A 27,568-nucleotide genomic window follows, 5' to 3' on the forward strand; every position below is an offset into this window, starting at 1 on the left:
TGAGTACTCAGTGGGAAAGCTGAGAAGCCTGTCTTCACAACACACCACATGTGAACTGAAAAACACATGAGGACAGCAGAAAATCGAGAACAGAGATTAGCCAGCCAAATGAGATTCCACTCCATAAGCTAACAATGTTCTGTTGAAATCAAGCAAATGAAGCACGCTTTTGGTTATTTTCTGAAACAGGTCATACAAAATGCAGACACTATCTACATTAGGCACTACTTAGAATTAAATCAAGGCCAAGGCTTCATGATCTATTCCATAAGGTCAGAAATCCTACAGCCTCAGTGATCCAAATTCACCTCCTCTTCCTGTCAGAAGACATGGGAATTATTCTGAATATTTATTATCTCTCAAAAGCTATTATTTCACTACAATGTGCAATAAAATGGCTTTAGCTATTTTTGTGCATTTGTGTCTTGCACGGTAACAAAAATGCATGCAACCACACTTCAGCAAAGCTTAATTTAGGGGTGCATTGTAGGAACAAGTCAAAATATTTTGATAGGGGAAAATTAGTCTTTAAAAATATTATCTACTTTCAATACATATGTTTTTTTAAAGTATTTCTCACTAAAAAAGCATGTACTAAAAATTTCCATACACAAATGTACCCATATAATGCAATTGATGAGATGAATGCTTAGAACTTATAATGTGGATTTCCTCCATCAGCACCTACAACCCTCAGAAAGGATCTGGCTCATGTGCCCACGAGAAAGCTAAACAGATACAGGGCAAAACAAATCAACTCCACACTGTATTGTTGCAATGCAGAGCTGCAGAAGAAAAAGAACTTTTCAGAGTAGCACCCTGAAATTCCTAACAAGAGAACACAGTGCAACAAAATGCTCATTACTGCAGCCAAGCAATAGTCACTACAATCCTTCCAGCTCCAGTCTGCCTTTACCTTCTGCTTATCACTGGTATGGAAGAAATCATGGGCCCCAAAAGACAAGCTCAGAATCAAAACCACACTAACAACTTGGCATCTTGCAGCACTGGAGAAATTTGCTATAGTTGGCTCTAAAATTAAATTGAGATTTGATATTCTAGACAATATAATGAGGTACTCCCTGACAAATGTAATTTTATGCAAGTCATGTATGCACAGCATATCACTGAAGATCAGCTCAGCCAGGGACAGAAAAACAGCTCAGCATTTACACTGTGTTTCCTTCCAGTCCAGCACACACCACACACAGGTTTCAGCCAAACATTGTTGTACAGAGCAGGATTGCCACCAGCCTTGACAGACAAGTTTTTCTTGTATGTTTTTACTGATTTTCATATTAATACCCATGCTCCTGATACCCTACCAAGTCCTAAAATTCTGAGGCAGAAAATACCTCTGACCCTAGGATCTGAAACTAGGACTCTGTGTTATCAAGGATCGTTCTTTTCAGCCAAAACACTGCTCTGACACTTGCAGCATGCAGCCCCGAAATACTCCTGATTACCTCAAAGGTGCCAGGAAAATAGGAAAGGTTCATGAACCAGGATAACAAATGAATATATCTGAAATACAGCATACTTTAAAGTGCTGGCCTACACATGTTCAAGGGCAGCAGTTCAGAAAAATATCTCACTACATGTCTCTCAAAGTTCATGTCTTCAGTCTATATTAAGTCAGCCTTGGGTTATTCAACAGGGAGGGAAGCAGGGTTAAAGCCTTGAGGCAAACTAATCAGACCCTTAACCAAAAGTAGTCAATGCATCTTACAGAAAGTGTCCTTTCCCAATATGCCCTAAAGGTAACTAGAAGCCTCAAAACTTTAAATTTCCCCATCAGAAAAGCAAAGATTGCTTGTGCACAGCAAAGGAAAGCTGTGGGAGAATACCTAAATAGAGAGAGGAAAACAGGCAGCCTGAGCAGCCTATGGTTGATTGCCACAGAAAGCAGAAAAAAGATTGAACAAGTCAGATTTTCAGAATACCCTTTATTAAAAGAAGAGAAAAATACCAATACCTCAGGGTGAAAATAATAGAACTGAAAGTGAATGCCCTCTTGAGACTACCTCTTTTGTGATCTTGAGAGAGTTTAGTAGTGCTTTTTGTGCTTTCAGTATTACTAAAATTCAGGTACACCTACAGAGTTTGTTCAGAGTCCAGTCTTACATCAGAAGCACATGATGGAACAGCTGATGACAATAACAAACCAGTTAATCAATTACAAAGGGAAGCCTACTGTTATGACTTGTTGTTTGGTGGGGAGTTTTTTGTTTGTTTTGTTTTTCTTTAAGGCTTTAGCATTTTATATTCTTTTTAACCACACCTACTTAAGTCAAATGGCCTTTAAACTGAAAGAGTAAAAACACATCCTACATTCAATTAAAGCTTAAGCAAGCTCTCAAATAACATTGCTCTTTCTCATCAAAGTGTTCAGAAAAGAAAAACCAGACTGGAAATTCATGACTACTTTAAATATTGAGAAGTGAAGTTAATAACTGGGTATTTTTGTTGTGCTGATGTATTTAGCCCCAAATAAAACCTTTAGATAACCTGATTTCACCACCATTAAACACACACACTTGCTCACCACCTGGAGAACACATCATCGTGACCTAAATGCGAATGAGACCTTCTTAAAAATCACTGCAATCACAAGATTATGCATGAAGTGTTTAAGAGAACTTTAAAATTAAGTATCAAGATTCCCTGAAAGAAGTTATTAAAACAACATCTGTCAATCTTGTGTCACTTTCTAGTTGAAGAACTCCCAACAACTCAATCAACCCCTCTTTCTGCAAGAGGATCATAACTCTGGAAGGCAAACTCACATTATATAAGTGCTCCAAAAAGAGCTAGATCACATGGTTACCCAAGTCTTAAAATTCCCCCTACAATGATTTTTCCACAAAAGCATGCAACAGAGGAAAGCTAGCCACAAGAAAACCAAATACAAACAAGAAAAACAAACAATAAAGATAATAAATATAGTTTTGTGCTTATTAAAAACCCCCATGAACACCTATGTAACAATTCAGACAGATTGGTAATTGTCTACACCAGCTTTATTTCCCCAACCCACAATTTCTGATTCTTCTACAGAAAACCATACTTATACTTGTCAGTTGGTCAGTCTCAGAAAAAGAGAACAGAGTTGAAAGGGGATTTTGGTGCACCAACATCATAAGAACACAGTTCACTTACACCAAAAGTGAGTTCACAATTCCCACTAGATTTTACATCCATCCTCAAGGAAAATACCTTCCTACCTACACCCCAGCTATCTCTTCCCACACAAACTCCATTTTGAGCACTACGGAGCAGCAAACAACCATCAGCCTCACTTTCTAAGGTACAAGAGGTACTTTACTGATGACATTGTTCAACCCAGAAAGCTCAGCATGCAAGGCCTGGATTCCGCCAACATTTGCACATGGCCAACCTGATACATATAAATGGGGATTACTCACATGCTGGAAGGTAAGTACATGAATAATAAACATGTTTGTGAAACAGCAATTATGTGCAGGTAGAATAAAAAGCTAGAGCAAAAGGACATTTTTTTAGGAAAACTGATTTTGAAATTAGTTTAAAGAACATGGGCTTTGAGGGTTTGAAGGTGGGGAAGAAATTTTTTGGTTCATATCTGATACATAATAAATTGTCAACTACATAAAAAGTCTCCAAAAATCCAACCCCTCAACTCTCCAGTTGAAACACTTAATGGTTTTACATTCTCGCTTCTTCTCTCCAGCTGCAGGTCAGCAAATCTTAATCAGGATGATACAGGCTATTTAAAATACAATGCCTTCATCAGCCAGCTAGAAAAAAATTTATGATTTTCAAAAATACAAAGACCAGCTCACCAGAACAAACATATTAATGCTGTGAACAAGCAAACTGCTGAGCAGCTCAACCCATGAACTGTGAAATTAGAGGTTTTGAAAGCTGTGAGGAAGAAAGTGGTGTTATATATTTGAAACAGGCTGCCTTTAACTTCCTCTGACACCAGTTTGGGTAAGAAGGGCTTTCCAGTTGTAGGATGTTATTCTGTACACCCAGTAACTGTCTAGAAAAATGTCATTCAGTGTTCACCCCAAGTGGCCAAGTACTTCCATCAACTTCCAGGGCCATCAGTTCTTGCTATCACCAGCTCCTGAAGCCTGGAAAGGGTGTCCCATGGAGATCACACTCTTGCACAACAGCTGGCAGCAGGAGTTCCCAGAGTTAACCTTATTGTTAGCTACAAGAGGAGTGGATGCTGGTACTACCCCATCAGCATCAACATACCTGCTAGTACACCACAACCTGTGACGGGCATATATTGCACGTCACACTGTGCACTGGCTTTTTTGAATTAGTTTCTAAGTAACACCACTATGGACCTCGTTCAATATTTTAGTAATTCTGTCTCTCATTGACAAGAATTGATATACCAGAGTATCACTGAGAACTCAAAAAAAATGGCTCTTTTGGAAGAGCCAGGCTCCAACATTTGAGACAGACTAACAACACCGGTCTCTTCAGAGGACAGCACCTTCTTCTTGTCTGCTTCTACTAGAAAAGCATTACTGGCCTCAAGCCAAAGCTCAGCCACTGCAAACTTGCCAGCTCCTCCATCAGAATGATTCAGTTCTAAATTGCCACTGTTCCCAAAAAAGCAACCAACAACTTTCATCTTGAAGGTCACAAACAATGTTTTACCATGAACTACTCAATATAGCTCCATAACCTAGATGTCTCACCTACGTGACTACCGCTCTTTTCACAAAAAGTTACATCCACTAAGAACATGTTTTTCTGTCTCCATCAACACTATGAACAGCTTACATAAAGAAACGTTTTAGCATTACTATACATACAGCATTTCTCAATTCTTCTTATGAAAAGAACACACAACAGGAACTAACTGCTTCACACTAACAACCAATATGTGCTGGTGGCTTATCATGGTTTAACCCCAGCCAAAACCATGATAGGACTGACCAGCTCTGTCCTTGGGGTTTTACAGAGTAAGGAATCCTTACAAGCAGTTTATCAACATATCTTTCTAATGACTGGAATTCTGAATAAGGAATTTTAATGCTATAAAATAATAATTAAAGTAACAATTGATAGGAGCAAGGAAAAATAAGAAGCAAAAATAAAGAAATGAAAGTAAAAAACCAGAAAGTGGCAACAGCAAGCAGCAAATGGGAGAAAAAAAAATACTTAGCTCATATTAGAGACTGCTGAGAGAACTGGAAAGCCCAAAGTCAGTATCTGTGTGGTGGATTGATTTTCACTAGCTAGACAAGGGGTCCAAAAAAATCTGACAAACTAGGATTGGTTACAGCTGCAAGAGAACAATGAGACTGAGAGCGGTAGTTAAAACAAGCTAAAGATGTGAAACCTCTGAAACAGGCAATCTTTAAGCTTTAAAAAGTAAGAAGCAAGTTACAGAAAGCTGTTGGCTTTCCTTAATGATCATGCCTAATTTTTTAAGACACCAAGTCCTGTGTGTGTCCAAAGCAACTTGATAGCTGGACGCACCAGCACCACAAAAATGGTTATTATTCCCTTTACTCTGACGAAAACAATGTCCCTGGGAGTTTACTGTGGGCAGCTTTCTTTCCACTCCCTCCCTGAGCACAGCAAAAATGTAATTGAGAACTACCACCCTTGGGATTTATGAACTACTACAAGATGCATTTCCTTCTTTGGAATTGAGAGCCTACTTCCATGAACTTACCACTATTAGACATTTCATTGGGAATACCCATCCGGACACTTGCCAGAATCTCCCTGCATTTCTTCAGCCTGGCAATTCCATGAGATACCAAAAATCTGAGATCACCAAAAGACACAGGTACTGCTAAACTACTGCCAGGTGTTTTATCAAGGTTAATTGCTGCTCAGTGCTGCTGAGGAGCTGCACTGCTCCAAAGGTGACTTCTGAACGCTGCCTGCTTTTTCATCAACACGATTTAAGAAATCCTGCAACACGACTTGCGTAGCTACCCTGGGAACTAATAACAGGTCTGGAAAAACCCAAACACACTGCTCTACTTCTCCCACTCTTCAATTTTCAGTGACAGAAGGGAGTATAAATTGTACTTAATTAAAAAATTGTCAGTTCAGTCCTTGAGTCAGTAAATCATGTTTTTACAATTTCTCCTCATTCTCCCCTCTCTCCGGGAACGCACACTTACAGCACTAATTCTCATCTCCTGGAGAAGGGTGTCTGCTCCCCTTTCTTCCACCTTGCTCCTACAGGAGTGTCAACAGTTGAGTCAGCCTCAATACACAGTGTCACCACACAGTACCAGAAAGCTTTAAGCATCCCCATACAGAACAAGACCATACCACTTCAGAAGGCTTTAAGCTTCTACCCTTCTTGTTTTTCAGCCCAACCTTTTATATTCCTCACCCTGCATCTCTACACCTGTGTGCCCTCTGTTCCCTCTGGTGGTTGGTCAGCCCCCGTGGCTCACTGCTGTCAATGCTGCTCACCTGCCTCTCACAGCTGTGCCCACTGGGGATGAGGCTCAGCCCAGCCCCACCCCAATCACCACAAACTGTGTGCCTGCATGGAGAACACATCCTGCCTCCCCATCTCACACCCTTCCTCCAGAGTCTCTCAGCTCCTCGCTAGCACAAATTCTCAATCCTGCTCCTTTAGCCAGTCACCAGCCAATGCTTTGAGGGGATCAGACAAGACTTTGTGAGAGATGGGAAAGAAGAAACAAAATGTGGATGTCCCAGCACCAGGTCCAAGCAGCCATGATTCCAGCTCTTCAAGATCAACCCTGGAATTACTGCATTTCCTGTGGGTCTCCTGCAATGCTGTCAGAGAAGTGGGTCCCAGCTGCCTATCTCCTAAATTTATACTTACAGAGCTTGCCTTTTGTGTTTGGTTTTAAATATGCTGAAAGGCTTTGAAATATCTAAAACTTTGTGTTTTCAAATCCCATATTGTCCAAAACAACTTGGTTTATTTTTTCATATACAAAGCAGACAGAGGAAGTTGAGATAATCCCTCCTTTTTTCCCTACTCTTAAACATGTCCACATTTACTTTCTGACTGGGAATTAACATTTTATGTCTGACCAAACACAATTAGAAAAAAATAAGTTAATAAACAAGAGAAGAAAAATTTTCAAAGTCAATCTACAACCATCTTCTTTCTTTTCTGCCCCTTTAAAGATATTTTTAAATATGCAATCAATTTTGAGTTCTAAAACTTAAATTCTCATCTTGAAACTGTTTAAGAAAACACCTTTAAAGCCTAACACAGTCAGTCTGCAGCTGGAGGAATACAGAAGACCAACTGCTAATAGGAAAGAAAACTCTGAACCTAGAATTTTATTAACTGTGCAAGCCATAATGAAGCTTTTGAGTTCAGCAATTGACTCTGCTTCAAGATAAAGTGCATCTCTGTAGCCCCACGTGTTCATCTTGGAAACAAATGCCAAGCTCAACAACCAAACCTGCCTTTTCCCATCTTTGTGGTACCACAAAAATGTAAGTGGAAAGCTCTATGTTATCTGAAGCAATTTGAAGACTTACATAGGTTCCTCAGATTTCCATTCTGGTCTTTCAATTACACATGAAAATATATTTTCATAGCACTTGTCACAATAAAGTATCTCCCATTGCATTATTGTCATGGACTCTTTATATGACATAAAATTCACATAAAGCAACAGTAAGAAAGAAACATTTTCTGGTAACCAAGATATCTAAGAGACAACTGAATGCTCAGAAATATTTTCATATTATAAAGGATGTGTACTTCTATCAGGATGAGGATTTCCCAGATGCATGATGGAGGCCATTTGCCAAATGAAGTATTTAATGGTAATCTATAAGTTAACCCCCAAGTAAATAAACAAAAAACATAGCACACTACTTAAAGAATTCATCCACGTGCAAAACACTAGGAGATTTCAAAACAGCCAAGCAACCATTCTCACGTGTGTAGAGTCAATTTCTCTCAAATGTTTACAAAGAAGTACAATGTAGTAATCAAAGGTTTTACTTAAGGAAGAACTAAAGTCTCCAAACATGATTAAATGAAACAGAAAATCCCACTTGGTTTTAGCTTCTGCTTTACAGAAGGTAATTTCCTGTTTGATCTTGCACTCTTAACTAACATTAGTTTCGCATACTATGTTTTATTTCAAAATTGAGAAAACTTTAAAAACATGCATTTTATTGAAGAAACTATACAGTTTAAGGTTTAAAATCAGCAATTAGAAGTCCCCATAGAAGACAAATCTCTTTAAATGGTGACTGAACAGGGGGAAACTCTATAAAGATAAAAAAGCTCTTTGTAAAGTAGAGAAAGAGTGAAAAAATCTTTCAGCAGCTACCAGGACCCCAGTTATTTCCCTTGAGCAGTCTGCCCAGCTGTTTACCTCCCTCTGTGTGGCACAGATAAATACTTATAAAAGTGTCAGCTCTACATTGTCCAGCCAGTCACAAGAACTGCTGGTATAAATAACAACCAGAGTTCCCATCAGAGTTCACATATCACCTTTAAAGAACAAAAGGAGGCAATATTTAAACTGAGAAGAAAGAAAACACAAAGTAATGGTACATGTTACCTACATCAAAATGGATGAAGAAACACTCATCCTACTGTAGTGAGTGGTGTGTAAGCTGATTTCTGAAACTTTGAACAAAATTATGTTGCTAAATTACTTTCTCACTTCTCTCACAATAGCAGCATACTGGAAAAAAGAAATTAGCAAGCACCACCACAAGACATTATTGATTACAAATAGTTTTCATCTCCAACAAGCATTCAGGTGATATGCATTTTATTAGCCTCCTCTTCTAAACAATAATAAAATTACATCTACCACTGTAATCTATCATTTCTACATACACTAATGTATGTAAAAAACTTATTCAACTCAAACTTATTCAACTCTACAGGTTTAATCGAAGGGATGTTTGAGATATATATATTTTTACTTTTAAGAATAAAGGCATTTTACGTGACATGGACTGTTTCACTTTGGTATTTTAAATACATAATCCAGCACTTCTCACTGCCACATGTACATCTTACTTCTTGCCAAAAAACAAAAAGTGACTTGACTCATCCACCTACAATCTCTCCAGTGAAAAGGAGTAGAACTCCCATATGTCACAAGAAGAGCAGAGGGGTGGTCAAACTTCCTAGAGGGAAATATTGGAATAAAACTGATTACATGTTCAACAAGAACCTTTCTATCACAGTTACCCTCAAACATGAACTCTTTGTAAAACACGTCCAGGACAAACTCACAAAAAGACCAGGAATTACCAGAGATTTTCAGTGGACACAGAAGCAGTCTCATGACTAATTGCCATAACACCTCTTCAGGGGGGTGCTGGAATATATACACCAATATTTGAAGGCTCAGGTCCACTACCTTTCTATGGTCTACTAGTAATTAAGCTCGCTGTCATCAATCTCCTGTGAACTAATTTTTAAACATGTTTATCACAAGAAAACTCTCAAAGTTAGCTTTTATTACCACTGATAAATGAAAGCAATAACATTTTAAAACTCATCACATTAGGAAACACTCTTCCCCACACACGTTAGTTTAACTGAGATTAAGCCTCCTGAACACAGTCAGTCAAACAGGGTATAGCTCACTTTGACAATCAAACTACTTTTCCCTGGAGAACTCTGTGTTGTGAGGCATTCTTCGATTCCAACTTGCATTTTAAAAATTAAGACTATTACTGAGTCCAACATACACTTTATTTTTTTTCTGCTTTTCATATTTTACACCTTTGATTTTAAGCCTGGGGAGTGCTGGTAGCACAGTACCATCAATTCATCTTCTCAACAAGACAAGAATGAGCTTTACTCTAACCATACAAAGCCATCATGGGTGCCATTCTGGAAGGCAGAGAGTGCCCTCATCTCCCATTGATGTCAGACCACATAATGTTTCAAGTATTGAGGTCTATTGTTCAGTCCATTTCTCCCCCATCTTGTGAGGTCCTGCCATATATTCATTAGAAAAGGCCATACACTACACTACACTGAAATAAAGCAAAACTTAAGACCCCCAAGCATTGGCATTTACAGAACTCTTACCATCCACAGCATCATTCAAGCAAGGGCAGAGTACACAGGGCAGCCACACATGCAAGGACTACTTTCCAGACACATGCAGCTCTTAAAGGGCTTTGTTTTCTTGAAGAAATTGTATAATTTGTAAGAGCCAGGAAGCCCTTTGAAAGCATTTCTTTATGTAAAATAGGTAGTGACACTGTAAATCCTGAACCCAGTAACAACAGTGGAAAGACCCCACATTTCTGAATCAGTCAACTCGGTCACGCTGGATAAAGATACCTACACATCACTTTAATACAGAATTACCATCTACTCCAATTTTTCATTTAGAAACAGAGCTGCACTTGCAAGACCTTATATACTGTCAACTATTGTAATTTTAAAGCTTTGGTTTGTACACATGAAAGTAGGCTGTGACTTGTTTTGGAGGGAGGAGAACAGGGAAAGACCTGGGGATCAAAGCCCAACTTACTTAAGGAGATGTTTTACACCCAAAATCTTCTCGTCTGGATTTGCAGTTAAATCAATGTTCTAACCTGTTATAACCAATGTTCTTCCTTGTTATAACCGCCAAGAAGAATTACAACAATATAGCCTCAAACAAACACATGGCTGTCCAGAGAAAGAGTTACAAGGTTTACTCCAAGGCACATCTGCTGGAGCCCTGCCCGCCGGCCAGCTCCGGCAGAGTGGCTGCACGGGGGAGTTTCGGCTCTGCCCGGCCGAGAAGCGGCTGTGGAACAGCACCGGCGTCGGTGCTAGGGGAGAAAAGCCCCTCGGGGTTCGGGTTTCCCGAGTCCCCAGCCGACAGCCGACTTAGGGGAACGGCACCAGCCGCAAGAACCGGGCTAGCCTGGCCTCTCCAAAGGGCAAGGAGCAGCATCCGCGGCACCTCTCGGGGACCAGTACCAGCGCTCCCGCCAGGACAGAAAGCGAAAGGGTCGGAAGCAGAAAACAAGCATCGAGAGCCCAAGAGCAAACACGGGAGAGTTTTATTCTCCACCGGAAAAGGAGGACCCCCGCCCGCTCCCTTCCCACCTTCGGGCGGGGGGCCCGAGGGGCCCGCGCTGCCCCGGCGGGGGTGGGCGGGGGCAGCCGCCGCCTCCTCCCGCTCCCGCCCCGCGCCCCCGGCCCCACTCACCGCCCGTCTCGGCCGCGGCCGGCGTCCCCGCCACGCCGTTCAGGTAGAGGATGGAGAGCAGGTGGGGCTGCGTCTTCTCCAGGGCCACCCGCAGGTCCTGGAAGTGGTCCCGTTCCTTGCCCAGCAGCAGGGCGATGAGCAGCTCGGCCTTCCCGCCGCCCGCCGCCTCCAGGTCGCGCAGGTCGCGGGGGCCGAGGGCGCCGGCGGCCTCCAGCAGCTCCACCACCTTGTCCACCTCGGTCATGGCCTGCGCCAGGCTCTGCCGGCACTGGGCGAGCAGCTCCTTGTGCTTGGGCTCCATGGCCGCTGCAGGGCCGCCGCCGCCGCCGGCCAAACTTCGCCCGCCCCCGGCCCCGCCGCTCCGCCACCGCCGCCCCCGGGGAGGCGCGGGCCGAGGCGGGGCGGGCGCCGCCGGCCGCCCTCCTCCGGCACCCGGCGCCCCCGCAGCGGCCCCCGGCGAAACTTCGTCCGGAGAGGAGGAGCGGAGCCGGGACAGGACCTGGGCCGAGGGCGGCTTTGCTTCCTCTTCTTCTTCCTCCTCCTCTTCCAGCAGGCGAGGGGCGAGCCGCCGTCAGGGGCTGCTGCTCCTCTTCCTCCTCCGTCTGGCGCCCCGCTCGCCTCCTTTCCGCCCCCCCGGGCGGCGAAACAACTTCTCCTCCTCCTCCTGTCGCCTGTCCGCGGGAGGGGACCGCCGGGAGCAGGAGCCGCGGGGAGCGCCGCCGCTTCCCGGCACCCCGCACCCCCGCGGGGCAGTCGGGATAACTTCTCTCCGCCGCTCGCCGCAGCCACACGGCCGGGAGGGGGTGCGGGGAGACGGGCTCAGCTCCAGGCACCTCCTTTCATCGGCGGGCGCACGCAGCCATATTGGCTACACAAAGCTGCCGCCTGCGCCGAGACGGGGCTGCGGCATCGCGCCGCCCGCCCGCCGCAGCGGCCGCCGCTCCCCCGGCCCGCTCCAGCCCGGCCCGCCCGCCCCCGGCCGTCAGTCAGGGGCGCCCCCGGCCCCCGTGCGGCGCCGAGCGGGGCGGGCCGGGGAGGGACCCGCGGCGCGGCCTGCCCGAGGTTCCGCCGCTCCTCCCTCCGGAGCTCCGCCGGGCCAGGACGGGGTGCCCGGGCCGGGTGTCTCGGCGGCGAGACAAAGGCGGCGCTGCTGACGGGCCGGGCCGGGGCCGGGCGGGCCGTGCCGCTGCCCTCTCCCAAGGCGGGAGCGGCCGCCTGTTGAGGCTGCCGGAGTCGGCACCGGGCGGCAGCTCCGGGCGGCAAGGTTTATTTCGTCCTAAACCGGGAAAAGCTAAACGTCAACATAGTAACAGACTGCTTACGGGCTTTGTCCATCAGAATTGGCAAAAACAAAAGTTTGCAAAGGAGATCTAAACACTATTAATAGCTGCTGGCTCATCTCCCTTGTAAATTTCCTCAGCGTTTTATGAATGACCAGAGACCAGGTAATTGACGAATAGTGTACAGATGTGTCCGTAGTCAGCCGTAGCAGGAGGACGCAATTGTTTGTCAAAGAAATAGGAGAGTAACAACTTTTCTGTCTGAGAGTAAACGGGCTGCCAACATCACTTGCACCATATGTTAGCTTAATTTGCAAACAGACTGCAGAAATGACCACAAGCAGTCCTCATCTTAAATTCACATTTCATACATTTCAGTTAAACTGAAAGGGCTTTACTGGTTGTGGTGGTAACCCAATTATATCAAGAAAGAACTGCAATTATCTGACAGTCTCCAGTCCAGCCAACCCCATGGTTTATTTAATGTCCAGAGACCTGGACTCAGTGAAGTACAAGGGACAGCCTTTGTTGCCTAAAATTTCCTGTTAACACACCTGGTAGGAGAATTCAGGTCCTGAACTGAGTTTCAAGCCACTTTATATAGCTCAGTAGATGATGATTTCTCTCATGTGAAAACGTGAGAGAAATGCAATTGTGCTAGGCATTCTACTTCTGGCAAAGGCAGACAGAGAATAAGAGGAGTTAGGGATTGTTTTCAACCTTAAGTCATTATTTACAACAATACTTGAAACTATGGAGTGATTTTGAAATAAGTATCTTCACTTTTGGCCTATTCATTTTTATTTTTTGGTCCATTTATTTTTATTTAATGCTCTTGTAAATTAATTTTTTATAATTTTGCATCCATGTTTTTTTTCAACAGCTTTCTTTGCTATACAAAATACACAGAGATTACCTTTGTTGTCTAATGACTAATGCTACAAATTCCTGCAAACTATGTTAGTTCTAGTCTATTTGAATTTATAAGAAAATCTGCCTATTTCTCTCTAGTTAAAGTTGGGCAGTTTTGCAGGTCAAGTAATTGCAGAATCCACAAGTGCTAGGTAACCAGAGTGCATTAATTGCTGGCCTCACAGCACGGGTGAGAAGTGAAAGCTGCCTGGTGTCACCCACTCGAGCACACCTCCCTTGGCCAGTGCCACGGCAGGGCCCTCTGTGCTTGCCTCAGGACACTGTGCAATGCAAAGCTTTGGGAAGGCACATGCACAGGGAGACTGAAGAAAGATTGCACAAGTCATTCAAATATGTCCTTTTTAAAAGACTTTCTAATCTCAGCTAATCTCCTTTAACAATATTATTGTACTGTGTATGTGCTTAAACAGTTTCCTGTAAAGGAAAGGAAACATGCCTTCAAATTTCATTAAGAGGCATTATGTTAAGAGCCCTGCTCTAGGTCGATGCAGCTGTTCTCTGCTACTTGAAGTAATGAAGACAATCTTGAGTTCCCTCCTCTTCCTGACTGGGCGCTGAAGAGCACCTTTCACCAGGGCTTGCAGTAACACAGGAATGGCAGTGTTCAGGCAGGGCATGACTTGGCTATTTGAGTCTCATTTCAAAACCTAGAGGGAAGTGGTGGCTCTAGGTACTGCTGCTCCTGCCTCTCCCAGAAGTGTCTTATTCCTTTGCCTTCTCTTCAAAATAAAACATTCATCTTTTCCTCAAGGCTTGCCTGCCCCAGCTATTGCCTGCAGATGCATATGGCCTGTTGCCCTTCTCAGGCAGTGCCAGGTAGCAGGTAGATCTCTGTTGTACCAGGTTTCTTTCTTTCTTTTTGGAAATGCAGTTTCTACCTTTTTGTCATATCTGAGTCTCTAACATTCTATTTGTCTTGCAAATGGTAAGTCTGCTCTCAGAAAAATGCAGATAAATTTCTCATTGCATAAATATCTCTTCCATGGGTCCAGCTGTCAGAGCCTTGCCTAAGAGAGGGACCTTGCTGTTACCTCGGTTACCTAACTCAGTGTAGACCTTCTCTAGCAAGTGCAGGCAAAGTTTTCATAAAACATGGGTATATTTTGAAGACTCAAGTTATGAAATGGAGGCAAATTTATTATGCCAAAAGTTATACAGTGACCCAAATTCAGATCACTACAGTATCCCAGAATGCTGATATTTTCTGATAGGACACCCTTTAGATTTATGTAGGCTTTAAAACAGGCTTATTATACTCATTCTAATGGAACTTTTCATTGGACAATAGTCTTCTGTGCAAAATTAGTTGTCACTCCTCAAACATTCCCTCCTCTGCCTGCTTACTGCTGCCCAGTTCTGCTGCTGTAGGTTTCCTGGTAAATCCCCTCCTCAAAATCCTTAGTTTGAACCAATCACACATTCTAATGGCCAAAACCAGAGGATTTTCTTCAAGATTAGAGGATTTTAAAATTTAGTTTAAATACATGGCAGACATTTCAGTTGCTTTTTGGTATTGGAGCCCTTAGGATACAGGTCTTCAGGCTCCAGTGGCAGTTGTGCATCTCAGAAATGGCTTTGTTACAAAAGTCACACATGTCATCATGTGATTCAAACCATCAGATGAAGGTTTAGAGAAAAATATTGAGAAATTTACCATAAGTTAATGGAAGGAAGGTTATGCAATCTCCAAGACAGGCATATGAAAAATTCAAGAAACCACCAAGATTAGAGCTCTTTAGGTACAACGTGAACACCACAGAGACTTGGTCATGGGTGTAACACAAAACACTAGCAGCTAAGCAGCTCTCAACAGCAGCTTGTTTTTTCATATTAATGTAACTGATAGACAATTAATTAGCACTTGCAGGATAGTAAGGTGCTGGTTGAATGTGCCAGCAGATCAAAGGATCTCATTTAGCCATGAAAAAAACCCCAAACCATAATGTGAGCAGTCTGAGCAGTGCCCAGGGAAAATATTTCACCTGGCAGTATCATATCCAGGAATGGGCTATGCCCATAAATTCTGAGCTCCTCAGAGCTCCTGCTGCAGCTGCAGACTGAGGGAGCTGTGTTGGACACTCACAGAAGCACAAGGATCATTTATCTTCCCAAAAATGTGTAACTGTGAACTTCAGGAAATGGTTTAGCTCTTTCTTCACTGAACATCCGTGACATACCATATGAAGGAAAGCAGACCAGAGGATTATGTTGTCACTTTTTGCCTTTTTTTTGGTTTTGGTTTGGTTTTTTTTTTTGTTTTTTGTTTTTTTGTAGCCATAAAACCTACTAGTCACTTCATCTTGTACTGCACTAGGCAATTTTCAGATAGAAATTATTATGGTCTTTTCCCACTCTGGGCAAATGAAAATGAAGATGAGACAGTTATTTGAGTCAGCTTCAACAAGCTTCAACAGAAAGCAAACTCTGTTTGCTGAAGGTTTTAGATTCCCCCCTGGGCTGCTCAAAAAGCAAATAAACTTGTTTTACTTAATCAACTTGTTAAAAGAGAAAGAAAAGGCCTTCCTCAAGGGCAGAATAGCTGGCAGGAAGGGTATTTGTTTGTTTGGGGTGAGGAGGGGGAGAAGAAAATGGTAGGTAAATCGTCTCCTCCTGGAGCTGTGAACACATGCAATCACTTCTGTTTCTCAGACAACTGCTTCCAAAAACAGGCAGCAAAAGAAAACCAGAAACCCTGTGGTGGCAGTCCTGCAGGGGTGAAAGGATTTCAGCTTTTATAGGGAAGACACTCTGCAAGCAAATCCCCAGTACCCATCTGCTTAGAACAGACCAGGGGCATGATTTAATTTTCTTTGGGAGACTGGGCTGGCTTGTGATGTGGTTAACTTCTATAAGCAAGCAGATGTTAAACAGCTCCTTTGAAAGCTGTTGCTTGCAGCTTGTTATTGGTTCAGTTTCTAGGTCACTTTTGAAGTCAAGGCAAAAGATTATTTATACCAATCATTTGCTTTTACTTCTTTTAGCACTAAGAGGGAGATAAAAGCAAATGGGTGCCCTGAACATCCATGGGCAACTTCTATAAACAAGCCATGCAAAAACTGGGAGCTTGTAGGAAGAAAACCCAAACTGCAGTTGAAGAAGATAGTCAAATATAATAGTAAAGATTCCAGAGAATGCCTCAGTGCATTTTCACCATCTGCATTGGTTTTGTCAGCAATGAGTATTTTCAAATGCAATTTCAATCTAAAGACTCTTGAAGAAGCAAAAGCATTTGCTTATGTTCCATCTCTTAGCTCTAATAATGACATTTGTATTTTTCACAGCAATAGCTGCCCTGCTCACTGACGTACAAGGGTTTAAGAGTTGAATCCATGTCAAATACAAGGTAAGTTTTCCAGGGACTCCAGGGGCAGGGCTTTGATCATGGCATAACTGAACTCAAACAAAATGGCTCCAGAAAAGTCAATATGCCTCCAAAATTCCAGGGTAGTCCAAGTATCTCTAGTCCAAGCCCAAAGAGCTCCCTGAGACAATGGAGACAGGTGTGCATGCAAGTGTGATTCTCTCTAGATGCTGTGCAACACCTGTCTATCCACACATGCCTGAAGAGCCCATCCCACAGCTCATCTATTTTGCAATGCTTAGGCCAAGGGAATAACAGAGGTGGCAGCCCATTTCTTAAAAAACCCCAGAACCCAGCATATCCACATTTGGGAACAGACCAATACTCAGATGGGGTTGAACTGCAAAAGCTCCTCATGTGTGGAAAAAGAGAAACAGGATTGTAGGGAGCTGGAGGGGATTTATTATTATTGCTTCATAATAAATGCTCTAGCATTGTGAATTCACTTGGTTTATGATACAGGAGAAGCATTTCTAGTGTACTTTAATGGATTTTGTAGAGTTTTACAAATGCTTGTGAAAGCCAGACAAAGGTAGATGGTCAGAACATTGAAAAATTTGCATCAAATTGTGTGTCATACTCATGCTAAGACTTGAACTGCTACTTGACAGTGACACATGGATTTCTGTTTACAGAAATACCACATAAATTTGATATGCTTCTGATTGGAGAAGAAATTTTTACTTTTAATATTGCAGGATATTCCTTGGGCAGGAGAGGGAAAAGATTTTTGTAGGAGGAAAACAAAACATTGGGATGACAGTGAGAATAAAGTCAAAGAGAAACCCTTGTACAACTTGCTGTAGTCAATTTGCTCAGTCAAAGCAGACCATGGACCAAGATGAAAATTAAAGACTGAAGGGTGGTTAAAATGACAAAAGTACTGGACTTAACTGAAATCAGTTCTGCAAACAGTAACAAATGTGAAATGAAGTAACGCCTAAATTACACTCTCATTTGAAAGGCAAAAGTACTCCAGTCTCTGCTTCAGCCTACATGCCTTGGAGGGATGGGAAAACCATCAGAGAGTTCCAGAATGAAATAATGTCTCAGCTTGGCACAGCGGCAGCTGCATTACCAGCTTCCACTAGGTTTGATCATCCGGCTTAAAACAAACTACAGATCTTCAACCTGTCTTGTATTTTTCCCACACATAAGACAAATGTAAAAATTAAGCATTCAGCAATTCAAATTAGTTTTTTAAAAAGAAAAATAGCACAAAAATAATTTAGAACTTAAAATTTTATAAATACCAAGATTTGTCAAAATTGAACAACAAAAACAACTCCCCAAACAAACAGAAAATGCACACCTCCATACAAAATGGAAAAGAGCATATTCAGCACAGCCCAGAATAAGGAGAAACATCTGAGACAAAGGCCTGAGTGGCATAGAAGCCTTAAAAAGAATTTAGGTTAAAATTATTCTTTTTGAATCAAGTCTGCAGCAATTTAGAGAAATGTTGTTCAACTGTTTGAAACTTACAAAGATGGATTAACTGGTGGGAGTTTGATGGATAGAAATATTTAATATAATGCATATATCAAAGCTCATCCAGTTCTGCTGAGCTCTCTAATTGGTTTCCAGGGGACTTGGATTAAGCCCCAGTTTGGTAATAAAAAGACTATGCAAAAGAATAACCAAAATAAGAAGTCTCCAGATCTGCTAGGGATATTTCATAAAGCACAAATACACTTCATCAGCAAGGCAAGCCAAATATCATCCTTTTTACCATGGGCTATTTGTACTCCTAGAATTTTTTCCCCCTTAACTCACCTTCAGAGCTGCCACCCTCCCCTTCCAAGACCATTAATGGCAGCCTAGAGCTTCACTGCTTTGCCCTCTCCTTTTCAGCTGAAGTCAGTGTCTGCCTTGCAGCTGACTGCAACAGCACCAACTATTAACCTTTTTGACTTTCTTTGGAAGATGAAAGAATGAAAAGAACTACACACAGCAGATGCTAATCACATTCTTTAATCCCCACATCCTGTCAAGTAAGTACTCCTTATAACATGTATGTTTTCACAAGCATAGTCCCTTCACTCACCTTGATGATTCTCTCATCTCCTCTCACAACCATAATGCTCAGGCAAGACTCTTCTAATTTAACAGTCTTTCACAGACTGAATCTAAAGTACAGAGTCTAAAGATTTCCCCACATCTTCATAAGTCTGTAGCAGCAAGAGTTCACTGATTCTGCATTTGCCAGCTACTTCCCAAGCTGCTGTGCTGCTCATCCTTCCCCCCATTTATTTTCAACAGAACACATACAAACACGCAAGGCAGAAGATATTTGTGCCAGCTAAGTAGGAAGGCTGAAGAAGAAAGCAGAAACAGGCTAAAGACAAAAGTAAATGGAGATCTAAAGGCCTGAATACAGTTTTTAGTGCTTATAAAGAGCCACATGAAGCAGGGATGCCTTTCATTTCAAAGTACAAATATATTACCTTATAAAATAAGGTCTTTTTTTTTTTCAAAAGTTATTTGACCATAGCTGTAATTTTGATGGCAGTAGATTTCACATCCAGATGTGCTGAGGAGATGTTTCTTCCTTGAGTGGTTTAATTATCCTCCAGGCAAGTGTTCACAGTAACCTTGCATGGCTGAGCTGAATCCAGCCAGTGGCACAGTATGGTTGACATAGCACTGCTGCAGGGAAGCAGTGTCACCAGCAGTGACACTCACTACGGGTCCAGAAGGGAGGAATCTGTGGGAGAAACAAGGACAAGGAGACAGAAATAAATGCAAAGGGAACTAGAAAATGCACAGCAGTAGCATTAGTCAGAAGAACTATGTATCTTCTGAAAAATAAAAGTTTAAAGAAAGTCTCTGATGTAACTGAAAAATATTTGCATCAGTGGAAAATCCGGAAGAATGGCATATGGGAAAGGGAGCAAGTTACTGTGTGGGCTTGTCAAGGTACCTAGAAATACAGCAGATATTTCAGCATCACTGAATTGGAAAAGTGCAGGGATCAGGGCAGAGTAAGGGGTGAGGTGTGTCCTTCCTACCCATGAAGGAGATCCCCTACCCACTGTGCCCTAGAGAAAGGAGTCACACACTGTCCCTGCCTCAAGCCTGCACCATGGCATGGCCAGAGCCATCCTCATCACTCCAAACACCATCAGCAGTTTACCATGGGGGTGCTGTCAGTCAGCCTGAGCCAAAGAATCCCCTCCCTGTGACACATCAGGATGAATCACACCACACTAATTAACTCCCAGAAACCAGTGAACCTGGAATCATAAATCAAGAAAAGTAACTTCAAAGTCTCACAACTAATTCTGGCATTTTCTGGAACTCATGAAGTTTACCAGCACAATTTCATTATTTCTTTTGCATTTCTTGGCAGTTAATTTTCTTTATTTTGCTTCTAAAAATCTATATAATTTAACATATAAAAGAGATGCCCACTGAGAAAACTGTCATATGTATCAAAAGATTAAGCAACCAACCTACACTTTCACAAAATGGAGAAAAATATGTCTGTGGTGAATAATCCAGGTACCTGCTGCTTTTGCAACAGCTTCATTTCAGACACTGTCTCCACCAGTCAAAACACCTCTGTCATGGAGAAGAAATTGGTATAAAATCTGGAGGGGTACCCCAGCTTTCTGTGGATCCTAAAAGCCACAGTGAGGAAGTGCAGAGGAATGGGTAAAAAAGGACATGTGGGTGCCTATCTGGTTCTAAAACCAACATTAAAATTAAGACAGCTTGCAGTGAGTGTCTGCCACCACAGGGCCATGATCAACAGCAACACAGAATACATAGAACAGCTTTCCTTCACAGATTTCCTTGAATTACCTGTCTGTTCTTCATATATATTGTCACCTCTCTTCTAGGAAGAGACACACAAAAGGAACTGATGTAATTTGTAATTGAAAGTAATTGATGTAATTTCTGTCTCTTGTCCCAGTAGCACAACTTACATCTTATTAAAAACACCTCAGCTAAGGATTTTCTAGGAATATTTCTGATCTAACTGCAGGTATTAACACATTTTAAAAGATTGCTATTTGCCTGCTAATTATAGTTACAATTTTCCACATGAGCTGTACCAGAACCCATCAGGAACAGCAGTTTTTACACTTAACAGTAGCAATCACTGTAGTTCAGCAGCTGTAATTATGCACAGTTGGTTGAAAGAGCTTTATAACTAAACAGATACAATACCTGAAGGATTTAATTCAGGGTTACTGCTCATTATTAACAGTCATCTACAAAATTAGTGATGATTTAACTACCATTTGTCACAGCCACTAAAAGCAATCCCCAGGACAAATGACAAAATTGTAGTTCTCAGGAATGAATAAATACCTGCCCTTTTCCCAGCTATTTCCAATACTTCACTAGGACTCCATAAAGAGATTATGAGTATCTGTGTGTCACTTGACCCAGCTGCCATCTCTGTTTCTTCCCCAAGCAGACCTGAATTCCTACTCCATTTCCACACACACTTGCTTATTTCTGCATCTCCTGTCTTTTCAGTTTTCTTCCCTCTATCCTCAGCACCTGCAGAAACCACCATTTTTTGTACATCATCAGTCCTATCTACTGTCTTAGGTTCTGAAAGGAGCATGCAATTATTCCTGATCCTGAAGGCTTGGACTCCAGGACAGACCCCTTGGATGAAGAGACACCTTTTACCATCTGATGCACACAGAAGTAAAGGTGGTGGTTAAAGCAATGCAGTATCAGAGCAGCTCAAGGCCCACACAACTCCTATGCATAGCCAGCCAATGCCAGGTTCTCACAAATCCAACAGGAACTAGCAAACTACAGGCATCCTTATGGCTTTCAGATATTCATGTGGAAGTCATCTTCCAGAAATCTTGCTGGTTGCAGCTGTCTATACACAAAGATCACCTGTTTAATGTTATTTCCAGTCCTAACCATTGGTCTCTTGCATCAATAGCATCACCTTCAAATGTTTTTAATGCAGCCTTGCCTTGGAGTTGTGCAGCAGCTGAAGGATGTGAGACACTCTGGAGGCAGCTGCCAGAACTTCACACTTCAGAGCAGCTCTGGCAGCTGCATTTCAGTGCCTGCTGGAGAGGCTGAATGCAGACTGGAACAAGCTCAGCTGCATGGAAAATGCTGCTGCAAAAGGCATGTCCCCACCCACTGCAGATTCCTGCGCTGTCACTTTGCAGGAGTAGCTCATGACACACTTTTGGGAATGATTATAGCCTTTACTGAAGTACTGCTTTTTGGGTGTTTGTTTTTTAAGCCAGATAGACAAGTGATATGAAAGTGAAAATTCTACTAATTAATGAAAAAGCATATGTGGACTCCACTCTCTCCCTCTTATGAAAATACAGTCCCTTCATCTCCTTCCTTAGGTACATCACCTTAACAGATAAATGTAACTGTGATAGGGAAAGTTATGTCCTGATATAGCAAAAACCCCATTTTCAATAGAAAAAAATAAGCTACCCAATACCTCTTTCCTCAAAAGAAAACGCTGCTCTCTAGTGGAAGATGATAGTGTGACCTAATTCCATTAGAAGGAATGTTACACAATTCTCATTTTAACAGTCACACGAAATTTGGATTCATTTTCACAAGCACTGAAACACAAAAGTAGCAGGGCTTGTTTGCTTTCTATGACTCTTTTGGATTGGCCTGTGAGATTTTGGTACTCATTCTTAAAGATAAATTTGCTATGCATTTATATCAGAACCATAATCACATCTAAATAACCTGCCAAGAAGTGGTGCATTAAAATATTAACATATCTTTTAATTTGGTCCCTTTCAGACTGTCTGTTCTTAGACAATGTAACAATAAGCCAATTGCTTTTGATTTTTTGAACATACTGAATTACCAATAGACTTTCCTAGGTCTGAATTCAAAGCTTAGCCAACCACTTTGAAGATAGGTTAGTTACTGGCACAGAATAATTTAGGCAAATATGCAAAAACTATGAAAAACTGTATCCTGTTTGCTATGGGCTTCTAAAGACATTGCTGTCTACAGGCACAGTGATACAAAACTGAGGCATTCCTACTGCAGTGATTCCTTCAACTTCTACTGAAACAGTGACAAAAGCTCAGACATCAAGGAATCTTTGTCCTGAAACAACCAATTTTATCTACTCGCAGTTAATTTATAAAACACAGCATTCATCTGCTTTCCTTCGCTTTTCTTCTTTAAGCATAGATAAGCAAAAAAGGGAATAGCCCTCTATACTGAATTTCTTCAAGTTATGGACCACAGCAGCACAGTTCTGGATTTACTTCCAACTTTCAATAGTCATAACAGAAAACCTATTTAGCACACACAGCTGTTTTCTTCTCTCTCTGCAGATAGGAGATGTGTTTGAAGTAGTTTCCTGATAAACACACCAACAAAGTGCTTCATTTATTAAAAAGGCTAAATTTGTTTTAAAACAGATGGAAAAAATGAAAGCAGGATACAGATATTCAAAATCAAAATTATTTCTTGAAAATTTACACTTAGCTAATTTTAATTAGCACATTAATTGGAAAAGAGAGGAAAGTGTAAAAATAGTATTTTTAAAAAAAAATTAAACCCAAACTAAGGCTAAAAATTTTATTCAAAACGCAAATTTTAATACTCCAAAGTTCCATTTCTTGACTGTTAAAACTGATGCTTAAAAAAGCTGCTTATGAGTAAAATCCAACAGCTAATTTGTTTACTGACTGTACAGAGAGCTCAAACAATAATTACTAATTCAGAGTGCTCTTGTAAACAATCTATTTTTGGTTGAAACACTCATGAGGCTCAGAGCATGCTCTGAGGACAAGACATAGTGGCTTTATGCAAGATAGGTTTCATATTACTTATTCATTTATGTTATAAACACCTGAGATTTAAGCTTAATAATTCTCTACTGTCTAACTAACTACACAAAGAAATAGAGGTTAGCTCATTCATAAATACATTATGCAAATAGAATATACCCATAAATAAACACAAGGGATACACATTCTTTACCTCTGCCTCTTTTTATTGTCATATTTAAGACAACGATAAAAGATGTAATCTTAGTCTTAATTTTAAAATACACCAGAAAGTAAACCCAGCTTTTAAGTAGCTAATTTTTCTATATTTACAAAAGATCAAACCAAAAATACCCCCAAACCAGCCAAACCCAAATATCAAAACCAACCAAATGAAAAACCCAACCAATTAAAAAATGGAAAAAGGAAAAGATGTGGTTATTTCTTCCAGTACAAACTCCACCCATTTAGACCTTGAAAAGAATCTTTATTCACAAAAACGTCAAGCACTATCAGTAGAATTTCCCCTGATAAAACCAAGTACTTAACCCCAGGAAAGGTTTATGGGCTTTCTTTCCATGAAGCCTTTACCCATGTTAAATTTACATCTTGACAAAGAAATAGACAAATGAGTAAGTGGCAATCTCACTGAGATCACAAAGAAAACTTGAATTTAATCTGAAATTTCTATTGCTAAAACAGAGATAGCAAAATATATGTAACTTTTAGAGCAGATAGTAAATGCACTGCATTCTCCATTTTCATCCTGCCAAAATCTAGGCAAATGTAGATCTTAGCATCACACCGAAAACACAAAATAATTTGAGAATAGCTGTGTTGAACTTCATATGAGATCTTGTCTGCATGGAGGATGAATTAAAAAAGAGACACAGTGGCACCTGAAGACTTAGACCAATAGATTTACAGTCTCTGAATGTAGCCTTACACTTTTGGTGGACATAAAGACAAACTGCAGCAAATCTTGTTCATTTTCAAATGCTAGAATACTCAGCAGCCTGCTTTTTCTTCATGAGGGGACAACTTCAGCTTTTTCCTTTACTTATTCTCTTCAACCTTGACCCATGTCATGAGCACACTGAGTATCCAAACACTGCTGAGAAAACACTACTGTACTTTCCCTCCATAGCACCACAATAAATTTAAACATACTACACTGAAATGATTTGAGCTCTATATTCATTCTGATAACTGCTTCAGTGAACTACAGCTAAAAATACTTCCAAATTATTTCATGGCAATGCATAAAAACAGCATCCATTCAGTTTGTACTCTATATAATAAAATCCAAGTAGGTTGCTCAATGATCCTGCTCAATTAGGAAACCTTCCCAAAACTAGGACTGCTCTAAGTTACTGATTCCAGCAGTTAATACAGTTGCTGTCATATGGAAAACTATCTATAACTTGCAATATTCTTACAACAGTCTTCTCAGAATTTAGTAGCATCCATAAAGTACAGCTTCTTGTAGATACGGTCCCCAAACAGAATCCTGGGGAGGAAAATAATTTACTGGCTAATAACCTGGGATAAAGAAAAACTCATTGAAGCTATGAAAAGCAAAGAGAAGGATTTCAAACACTTTGAACAGTGCTCCTGAACTCATGATGAATTAATCACCGACTCAGTTCCAGCTTTCTGAAGTTTCTGTTCTTAAAAGCTGTAGACTGACCTCTGCAGCTCCTGCTGAAAGAACACTTCCAAAAGCATTCTGGGCAAGCTCACAGAACTCTCTTGCAAATCTCATTTGTTTTTTAATAAAATCTGAACATACATTAAATAAATATTGAGTTAATAACAGCTTGTACCCACTGTGGGTAACCACAAAAGCTAACATTGTCACATGAAAATGTTATCAGGTGAAAACCACTTTAAATTTGTTTCCACTCTCTGGGGCACTCTCTCTTTCAGGGTCAGTACTAACCACAGGTGGTGAACATTTGGGCAATTCTTTTGATATAATTTCACTTACCAGTTCCCTATGAGACACATAGAACCAATAATACACTTTGCTTAATTTAAATAATGTTTGCTATCTTGTTTTCTGTCCAAGTGCTATGTAACAATGGGAATATGAAATTCATTATGATCAAATATCAGAGGCCTCCTGGGAGGGGTTGATTCTTTGTCTGCTTTGTGTAACAGTTTAAAGAGACCTGTCCCAATATTCATTGGAATTCCCATGATGATGCACTCAGAAACACCTAGGAAAAAACAAAACAAACACAGTGAACATTAGAACAGTAAGGATTTACAAAACTACTTTCATTTGCCCATTCTGTGTTGTGATACCTACAAAACAGAATGGGCAAGTGCTTGAACTCCACAGGTGAGGACCAAGGCCTCTTCACTAGACAAAGTTAAATGTCATGGTCATCAGACCAGTAGGTTACTTAACAGCGTTAAATTCTACAGGACAAACTCAACCTAACCTAAACATCTTCCCCAGTAATGAAGCCCTTCAGAAGGTTTGTTTTTAGAGAAGAAATGTCCCATGCAGTGCTCATAGCAGAAGATGCAAGGCAAACTTACTTCATGTTCATTCTCTGACTCAGTGCTAAGGCTTCAGTCAAACCTGGCAGGGCTCCCTTGAAACCTCCCCAAGTTCCCAGTGAGAAAGGCACAGAACTACTTGAGCTGTAACGCTCCTGGCATTTTCACCACTCAAAAAGTGCTTGTTTTGAAGTGAAAGACTGAGTCTGTCCCAATGATTTTTGATGGTTATAACATTTCCAGTGCAATGTGCTGACACATTTATATTCCAGATCTACCAATGTGCACGACTTTTCCAAAGAACGAACGTTCCACACTCAAAGCAAGCTCTCAGATATCAGTGTTTCTCTCTAAGCATGCTGTTATGATCTAAATGACATTTTTGCACATTCTCAGGAGTATAACTCAACTGTTATTCACATAAATGTTTAAGAAGGTAACAATAAATAGCTGTACATTTGAATGCAGAAAGGATGAAATAAACTGGATTAAAATTCTGACTTGATTCACAGCTTGAATGTACACAAATGAAGATTCAGAAAATACTGTGCACAGAGCACTGCTTGCAACTGGCTACACTAAGACCATCAAGATATATCTAGTTAACTAGTTAACTTTTGCATAACACATGCATATTTCTTTATTTCATTAGTACCCAGAAACTCCCAATTCAGCTCCAGGAGGGTAGGTATTGCATAAACAGATCTTGGAAAGAGTGAAACCTGCTTTACTTCTTTTCTCCATTTAACCTATTAGACAAACTTTTTAATAATTCAGTCCCAAAATACATGTAGCTTAAAGGAGAAGAGTATCTGAAAAGAATGGGGGCAAAGGCATTACAAAACCCCAAAATTATTTCAATTCCAAATATCTGAGCACATGACAAAAATACAAAAGAAAGAGACAAACAGAATGCCATTGACTGGGTTTTCTGTTTGCTGTATGTATGTGGGCATGCATACACTTGAGCATATGCAGCCATATATTTTCAAAATTTAGCAGATTCTTTCATGAACTCAGTAAGATGATTCAGTGGCTGCTAATGTACTTAAATTTAAAACTCAGGAACAGATATATTTAAAAAGAAATTTCTGACAACAAGTATCCTGTCTGCTGTTAATGATGTGAATACTGATAAACAAGACTTCTGATGAAAAAAACAAAGACCCACAATATTAGATTAGAACTAAATGAAGATGTGAAGAACTTGGCCCTTCTGGTTATTTCTAGGTACAAGTGCTAAATGACCTAAGCTACTAGGTAAGAGTATCATCTTCAGCTAGGCTGAGATGTACCTGTCCCCCTACTTAGCAGGAATGAAAATGAAACCTAAATACTGAGTGAGGTACTAGATTTATTCAACAGCTCTAGGTGTTGAAGATAAAAAAACTTTCACAATTGGAAAACCAGAATTATTGATAGTGAGACAAATTTCCTGGTATTTCACTGAGATCTAGGGTGAGAAATAAAACCGAATTACTCAAAGTCTACTTCAAGAAACATCCAACAAATATCCAACTGACTTCAAGATCTCAGTCTGAGATGATAAGTAGAGGAACACAACAAACTTCCAGG

At 41.0% G+C, this 27,568-nt stretch overlaps 2 protein-coding genes across 5 annotated transcripts in view; both read right to left on the reverse strand.

Annotated features, from left to right (window-relative positions):
• The window catches only part of DLG5 (discs large MAGUK scaffold protein 5), a 97,007-nt gene extending 85,522 nt beyond the window's left edge, over positions 1-11,485 (reverse strand). For all 4 annotated transcript variants that reach the window (XM_054276951.1, XM_054276949.1, XM_054276950.1 and 1 more), the window contains exon 1: positions 11,160-11,485. In XM_054276951.1, the coding sequence (XP_054132926.1) occupies positions 11,160-11,460 (301 nt within the window). In that variant the 5' untranslated portion in view covers positions 11,461-11,485. The remainder of the gene's footprint in view (positions 1-11,159) is intronic.
• Positions 11,486-25,533: 14,048 nt separating this feature from the next.
• The window catches only part of POLR3A (RNA polymerase III subunit A), a 31,576-nt gene continuing 29,541 nt past the window's right edge, over positions 25,534-27,568 (reverse strand). The window contains exon 31 of the mRNA XM_054276595.1: positions 25,534-25,704. Coding sequence (XP_054132570.1) covers positions 25,556-25,704 — 149 coding nt within the window. The 3' untranslated portion in view covers positions 25,534-25,555. The remainder of the gene's footprint in view (positions 25,705-27,568) is intronic.

Source organism: Melozone crissalis, unplaced genomic scaffold (assembly GCF_028551555.1).
Source record: "Melozone crissalis strain CALT ecotype California unplaced genomic scaffold, PUWL_Pcris_2 ptg000019l_1, whole genome shotgun sequence".
NCBI lineage: Eukaryota > Metazoa > Chordata > Aves > Passeriformes > Passerellidae > Melozone > Melozone crissalis.